The sequence below is a fragment of the Rhipicephalus sanguineus genome, chromosome 11 (genome assembly GCF_013339695.2).
Source record: "Rhipicephalus sanguineus isolate Rsan-2018 chromosome 11, BIME_Rsan_1.4, whole genome shotgun sequence".
NCBI classification, from domain to species: domain Eukaryota; kingdom Metazoa; phylum Arthropoda; class Arachnida; order Ixodida; family Ixodidae; genus Rhipicephalus; species Rhipicephalus sanguineus.
The window spans coordinates 97,202,059-97,210,215 of NC_051186.1; the positions used below are offsets into that span (position 1 = coordinate 97,202,059).

General features: G+C 46.0%; 1 protein-coding gene across 1 annotated transcript; it reads right to left on the bottom strand.

The window, feature by feature from the left end:
- Positions 1–853: 853 nt before the first annotated feature.
- LOC119373489 (sulfotransferase 1B1) lies at positions 854–6,477 on the bottom strand. Its single transcript, XM_037643533.2, has 2 exons — positions 5,918–6,477; positions 854–1,238 (listed from the first exon to the last, which is right to left on the bottom strand). Exons 1-2 carry the CDS (start codon positions 6,475–6,477, stop codon positions 854–856), a joined length of 945 nt encoding a protein of 314 aa, XP_037499461.1.
- Positions 6,478–8,157: the final 1,680 nt, after the last annotated feature.

Genomic DNA, 8,157 nt, shown 5'->3' on the forward strand with positions numbered 1-8,157 from the left:
ATGACAGGATACACGTGTTAGACTGATCCGGTTGCCAGAGTGATCGTAAACTATCCGGTAAATAAAATAGGCAAGAATATACGAGAGTGAAAGCAGGAACGAGGAAAAGGCGAAGAGAATTTATTTGTCTGATTCGAAAAGGTGCAGGTACATTGTCACGTGGTCATGACGCTGACGAAGGCTGTAGTCCGCGGTTCAAGACCAAAGTTTTTATTTGGTTGAACCTGTGCCCGGAAAAGGAAAATACAACGTGCAAGCAATTCGAACTGTAGACTGATAGCGGCATGAACAGTCGACGGCCCTCGAGTAATCTCACGAGCGGTTGAGCTCGTCGGCTATTACACATGTGCTATCGAAGAGTCCATGTTATCGCTGGAGGACGCGTAAGCTCTCGAATACACCAGACTATCGAATACACTAGACGCGCAAGCTTAACGGAATGATCTTATTGTTTCTGTGGGGTTTTCCCTTCAGTGCTGATTATTTGAAAAGTATATGAAAATATGCGGTAAATCGAATACGCGCTATTCGATTCGTGTAACGGATCGAACACAGCGCTATTCTATTCGTTATTCGAAAGTTTCGAGTATTCGCACACCCCTATGTGACCCACTTACACCGCAAACGCGCTCTATCAGTGGCCATTGAAAACAGCAATCCCCCAATCAAATGTGCGTGTACTTTTCTCGTTCCTGTGGCTGTGTAGAAGGAATCGGATGATGCTGCATGCCTTGATGATCTTTTATTTGAATTATTGAAAGCGAACATGTCCTCCCGTTATTAGTTCAAATGAAAATTAGATTATCGACAGCAAGTTGCGTGATATTGAGAAGTACCCTTACGCACAATCTCACTAAAGCGGAAGACCTATCCCGTCCCATAGACTCATCACGTCCGTGTGACCACACTTCTCGTTAACTCTTTTCTTCATCCTCTCCACCTGCTCTTCAGAGAAGTGGTTCCTCCAGTCCCCGACGATGCCTTTTCGCAAGTAAGTCACGGGGCGTTTGCTGGCCGACCTGTGCCGCAGGGGCTCCCGGAACACTTCCAGCGACTTCAGCGCCCGCTCGGGTGGCAAGTCTAACAGGCGATGGAGAACGCTACTCCCGCTGTCGACAGTTGCTTGCATGTTTTTGAATGCAGAGCCGTCAAGCAGCTCCTTCATGATGTTGTCATCTTTCCGCAGCATGCTGCCAAACTCAGTTCCGAGAAAGTCAGCTATCTTGAGGATCTTCGTCCTGGTGGAGAGAAACAATAAACGTGGTAGCTGAGCTGTGTGTTGTGCAAATTCCGCTGATTCTATGTTTGGAAAACCGATATGTTTCTCTCAATAGGTAATAATCTCGCAGCGGGAGGTGTGAACTACGGCAATGACAAATATTCTCTGAAAACTTACTGCAGCGATATTGCAATATTGAACGATAACTATCGCTCTAGTATCTTAAGAAAATACTAAATATGAAAAACTGATGTTTTATTAACGCAACAAAATAATTTAACTTCTTGAATATTTGGGGTTTAACGTCCCAAAACCAAGACATGATTGGTAGAGACGCCGTAGTGGAGGGCTCCGGAAATTCGACCACCTGGCGTTCTTTAACGTGCACCTAAATCTAAGTACACGGGCCTCACACATTTTTCATCCATCGAAAATGCAGCCGCCGCGGCAGGGAGTGGAGCTCCATAACCAGTACACCACCGTGGCGGGTATGCAACAAAGTAAGACTTATGTATTCGGTACACTCGTAGAATCAAGGTCGGCATATTCACTAACTAAATACTAACAGTTGCTTGCCACAGAATGCACTAACCACTTAGTAAATGAAGGTAGTAAAATGCAGGTTAGTGAAGTTCTCTACCTGGTTAGTAAGTGGATAGTACTAACTCGAATGGTTAGTCCGTTACTAAACTGTTCGTAACCGCACTAGCAACTTAATAGCCGTACTAACTCTAGTGGACAACAATCAGCCAACTGGGGGTTCATGCCTATTTTGCTTATTATATATGCGTGGCATTGTCTTATCAAGCGGAATATACTACAAGAGCATATATGCACAGAATATCAAGGCTTCAACGCACGCGCCATCACTAACAGCAGCTTGACGGCTATTTATGTGCCTTCTTTGGAATAGCACACACGGTACGGTTAGCAGCCATGGAATTTAGAGAAATAATCGATTATTTTTTGCCCACTATCTGTACATCACTGTTTCCATACATATATATATATATATATATATATATATATATATATATATATATATATATATATATATATATATATGCTATCACGTAGCACGAAACTGTTATTCCAACATAATCTAGAATATTAAACTCTTCTCTAAATTTTTCATTAGACTGTCACAATTACGGCATAACAGACAATGCATCTGACAACACAGGTATCTCAGTAGTTACCTAGTTAAATACACCACGAAACGCTCCCTGGTTAGTACCGGCATAATTTACTAGCTTTACTAGCTGTGGCTAGTAAAGGGATGCCGCGAAGGTAGTAAAATACGCTCGCAACTAGTAAATGCATGCGTTCACTAACTTTTTCTCCAAGAGTGTAGTTCACGAAATCTGCCCCGCGTCTTCAAGCAAAATTCATAATTTCTGTGCACTCTGGGAAATCATAGACAGATTTTAGACATAGTGAGAATGTCTAAAAGTACTTCATCAGTCACGGCAGGATAAGTTGCTTTAAAGAATAATTATAATGGGCAGAGAAAGCAACAAAACTTAAAAACGACTCGTGTCGAGTTTCACTAAAAATAAAAAAAGGGGGCAGCACTGATACTTCTGAGTTGAGGTATAACGGATGAGAATGCGCACGATGCCCCGCCACGCTGGTCTAGTGGTTATGGCGCTCGACTGCTGACCCGAAGGTCGCGGGATCGAATCCCGGTAGGGACGGCTGCATTTTCGATGGAGGCGAAAATATTTGAGGCCCGTGTACTTCGATGTAGGTGCACGTTAAAGAACCCCAGGTGGACGAAATTTCCGGAGCCCTCCACTACGGCGTCTCTACCAATCATGTCGTGGTTACACGTTAAACCACATATATTATTAGAACAGGCGCGATGAAATTCATGTGGTACATCTGTGAATGATAGAAGCGCTACCCGTGCTACCGTGAGCAATATGAGCTCGAACGCGCGAGCGTGTGGCGAATAGCCTCGAACCCTACATCGGCTAGGGTGCCTTGATGCGCGTTTTATCTGCTTTAGGGTGAGGACACCCGCGGCGTCTACTGCGGCGTGGCTGCAATATTTGAGCCCACGGCGCTTTGCCGGCGTCTCACCGCTCTACGGCGGCTGCGCTGAGAGGCGCAAGACGCAGGGCAAAAAAAAAAATCACAGCATATCCACGGAGTGAATGATGATGAGTGGGCGAAGATGCGGAGGTTAATCGGTAAACCGTGAATCTTCCGTGAATTCTGCGCAGTACATCATCACCGACGTGAGATCGGGCGCGTTTATACTAAAGGTTCGATGAGTTATGACGACTTGCAGCTCACTTTAATTTTACATGTGCGCTGTGAATTTTCATTGTTTAGAAAACCATTGCTTTAGAAAACATCTGGCGTCTTTCGTTAAGCAGCTGGCGTCTTTTCGTTTTGCTTTAGAAACATCTGGCGTTCTTTCGTTTTGCTTTTACAAAACATCTGGCGTCTTTCGTTGGTTTATTTCATCAATCAACGGCGTTTTGAACAAAATTTTTATTGTTTAATCACGCACAGGAGAAATCTCACCAGGCACTACCTTGGGGTAAACAATGGCTGCTAATGGGAATGAGAGACAGAAGAAGTCGGCTTTTAGCTAACACTTACACTTCTACTTCTACTAACGTTTCCTACTGGAACATGCCAATGGCTGCTAATGGGGAATGAGAGACAGAAGAATTCGGCTTTAGTTAACGCGCACGCTGCGAATTTTTTATTGTTCAAACGCACAGGAAAAATCTCCCACCAGCACCACCTTGGAGGTCAAAGCGTAAGACTGGTTACGCACTACGACTACTACGACTACGACTACGAGGGACGAACGGGTGCCGCCTTAAGGAGCTTCGCCCCTAAAATTACACCATTTCCCGCTAAAGGGGATTATGAGGAGGTGCGAAGCCGGAGCGCTTGCACGATCGCGTTCTGTTGGCGTTCGTTGGGCATGCCACCGACCACGCGTCGTGGAACGCGAAAAGGAACGCTACGCGCGTCGTGTCTTCCCTCTAGCCTGGCCGTTAATTCTCGCAGGGCGAGCGGGGAACGCGGCCGACAGGCGCGCGAGAGGGGTGCAGCGTAGGGGAGGAGAGAGAGGGGGGAGGAGACGCGAATGCGCTGGCGCTCATCGCGGCGTTGCGCAGGAGAGAACTTCGGCATGTCGAGCCCGCGTTTCAGAGGAGGAGTGGAGAGTGGGAGGGGAAGGAAGAAAGGGGGAGGGGAGAGGAGGTGTGTAGAGAGGGTTTGCGCATGCGCAGTAAGGGTGGCCACGCCGCACACCACCACCACCGGTTTGATCTCCGCTATAAGATGCTTCGCATCCAAAAGTGGCGTCGCGGCGGCATTAGCCCCTTCAAAGAATGGCAACAACCTAAGGGGGCCGCACACATGGAAGCGCACTTAAAGCCCCTTAATATGGAAAGTAGCGACACTTTTCTCTACTCTGGCGCTTTCCTCCTCTATATCCTCTCCCAACAGGCCGAGCCTACTCTCTGAACAGGCCGCGCCTACTCTCCCAACTTGCCGCCATGCGGCTCGGTTAAAGAAAGAGGGTACTTTAAAAAAAAATATTCAGGGACTTTAGGCACACTAACATCGGCTGATTCGCAGCGGCCGCTGAGGGAAACAAAATGGAAATGGCACCGCGCTTCCGATATCTGTTGACACTCCCGTCTCAATGTCGTTGCTGCAAAAAGCGGCAGCTTATACCGGGTCAGTGACCGCTAGCGGTGATATGAATTCACACCAGCGAGCACATCCAATGACCCATCAGGCTGTGTAGCCGCTGAGATATCGGCGGGGACGTAGCCTGCCGTGATGCACTTGCCATGGTATTATATCGAGGTGGTGTTAGCTGAGCATTTTGATACGCCTCTTTTACTTATTATTGCTTTTCGTGCAATCGTTTTTTTTTTTGCGTTTTATGGCAAGCGGCCGATGACACGCATTCAACTGTCGTTTCGCAGCAACGGTGCGAAGTGGGTCTGCCAACAGTCATCGGAAGAGCACCCCTCCTTTACCGTCCGGTTTCGGCAGCGCCATCCACATATCACGCTATCTCGGTTTTCAAGCCATTCGGCACGCGCTCGCGTGTTCGAGCTCATATTGCTCACGATAGTACACAACATTTACAGTTCAGAAAACATATGTAATGCGATGAACGTGCAAGATATTTTACACGAGTCGCGCGTGCTTCGGATGATATGCGCATTGCTTACATTAAAAAATAGATATAAACAAGGGTGCGTTGGAAACGTTATATATACAACATCAGTAGTAAACCGAGAGCATGGTCTGAAAACGAAGGGCGCTGTAAAAAGTAAGAAGGATAAAGGCTGGTGGAGCAGTTGAATGTCACACAAAAGGGGGTAGCTATTGTGCCATAGGCCAGAGTGACCCCAACCTGTAATGCTGCTTCTTGGAACGGCCGATGATTAATGCAGGAGCGATCTTTTTGTGCGGACACTCTGTATCAGCGAGATGTTGTTAGGGATGACTAATACATTGAAGCCTGCTGTGGTATGGGCGGGCTCCCTTGAGATTTCATCAACATATATCTCTGAGAATTCATAGTTTTGCCATATCATTGTTCAGAATAAACATGTGCGAGGCAGAGGTATGTACTGGATTTACTATATCGACAAGTTACCGTATTCTTTTACATGGGAGCTTCGAATAAAATTTTTGCAAAATACTCACATGGTGTCTCCTTTCAGTTCTTCATAGGTCAGATAGAGGACGTTCGAGTCATTTCTGTGTTCATACCAGGAAAGCAGGTGGTCGAAGTAATCTCCGAAGGGTACTGTGCCACGCACGAAGTTGTCGAAGTAGTCGTCAAACGTCATGCCCTGTACATTGTATGTTGTATTTTCGGTGGTGTGGTAATAGAACGAAACGCAGACATCAAAAGGGTTCCTAGCGATGGTGATGTACTTGGCGTCTTTCGAGTATGGAATCTTTCCGAAAGGCATGTGTGTCTTAATGGCTCCAGGTCGCGGCATCTTGAACGCGGCTTCGGCTCCCAGCAATTCCAGGAATGGCGAAGCAAGCGCGAACTCTACAGGATCTTTGGAGAAGGAGCCGCGATTGAATATCCCGTAGACAATGAACTGGAGCCAGGTCGTTCCACATTTGGGATACGTCGCGATGAAGACGTCGCCCGGTTCTGGCTTGTAGTTGAGCGCTGAACGAACTAGGTCATCGTTGTAAAACGCATTAACGCAGTGGCCATCGACATACTTGTACGGAATATGTTGCATAGCACGTGCTCTTTGATGTGGCTGAGTTGATTTGCACTTGAACCTCTCACAATGCTGCAAGAAAAAAAATTGAACGTTTCGCTTGCTTTTGCATTAGCTATAGCTTTTCACACTTGAATATAGAGACGAATCTAGGAAGCATGTGTCGCTCTTTAAGGCTACCAATGAATGACTCTAGAGTACGCGAAATAACGAAACCTTCACTCTACAGAAAAGAAATAGAAGTTGACAACCAAACCATTGTACATGCTTTGCAACGCATAGACTAGCATTGCATACTTACATATAACTTGTCAGAGCTCTCTCAGTGGACAAGCTTCTGTTGTACCTCCTACGCATAGCGCATTGAAATTTCAGTGCAACCGTATTTGAAGTCACTTCACTACCTGCATCATGCACAACGTTTTTCTGGGATCCAGCAAAATGAAAGCTTTGCTAAAGTGCCCGCTCTAATCAGACACATTGTTTGCCTTAAAAGTAATCTATACCTCTAGATCTTCTACGAAATATTCATCGAGAACTTTTAAAATCCAAACAGGGCTGCGTATTCATTCAAGTAACACAGTGAACACTAAGGGAAAAGCTGTTATGAATCACATACATGTCATGAAGAAGTAAATGAAAGAAATCTACGGAATACTACCAACCCCTCTGTATGGCTTAACTTTGATTACTTAAATGTGTTTCATTCGATATGATAATAATCCATATAAAATATACTGTGTAGTACAGTAGCACAACAGACATACCTGGATATTTTACGGCAAATGTATAAACTCCGAAGAGTTACCTTAATTTTTTAACGAAAATCGACCCTATTGAAAATCGTGGGTTGGTGGATGCTGGAAATCTTGGTGGACATGGTGGAAACAATAGTGGACAAGGTGGAAAGAATAGTGGATGTGGTGGAAGCTGTGGTGGTCATGATGGCTGATGATGGCGAGAGTGGAAAAAATGGTGGCAGATGGTGGTGGTGGTGGCGAGCTTCTTTTGGTGGTAAGTGGAAAATGCTGGCTGATGGTGGCGAGAGTGGAAAAAATGGTGGCAGATGGTGGTGGTGGTGGCGAGCTTTTTGGTGTTAAGTGGAAAATGCTGGCTGATGGTGGCGAGCAAAACATGTTTTGTGGATGGCTTGGTGAACAAGCCGGATGACGGTGGCAGGATGGAAACATGGTGGATGACGGTGGCATGAGTGGAAGTGAACGTGACATTAGTGAAGTCGCCATCAGTTCTAATGTTTTCCTCTTGAATGTGCAGAAATATATGCAGTTCAAAGAAGCCAACACCGATCATTAAGTTTTCCAGCACTATTTTTTTTTATTCATGCGGCGCCAATAACCGCCACTAGTTTTCTGGAGCACAGCAGCCGTGAATGTTTACATTTTACGCACGTACTTATCAGGTTCACATCCGCGATGTGTTGCGTTATAGTCATGTTTGCAAGTATAGAGTGTCGGTGTGAACAGCGACAGTACTGTGTTACATCGCCGCGCATTTGCCGAGAAGTAAATGAGTCCTTCCAGCGGGCCCGGGAGACCAGAAAACAGCTTCCGCTTGATACCGCCACGCTTGAAACGCAACTCTGGCAATTCTTGCACACTCACTTACCTCAGCGGCACTTTAAGGTACTAGTGAAAATGCATGCAAAGCTAAAATGCACAAACTTTTACCTTCGGCCTG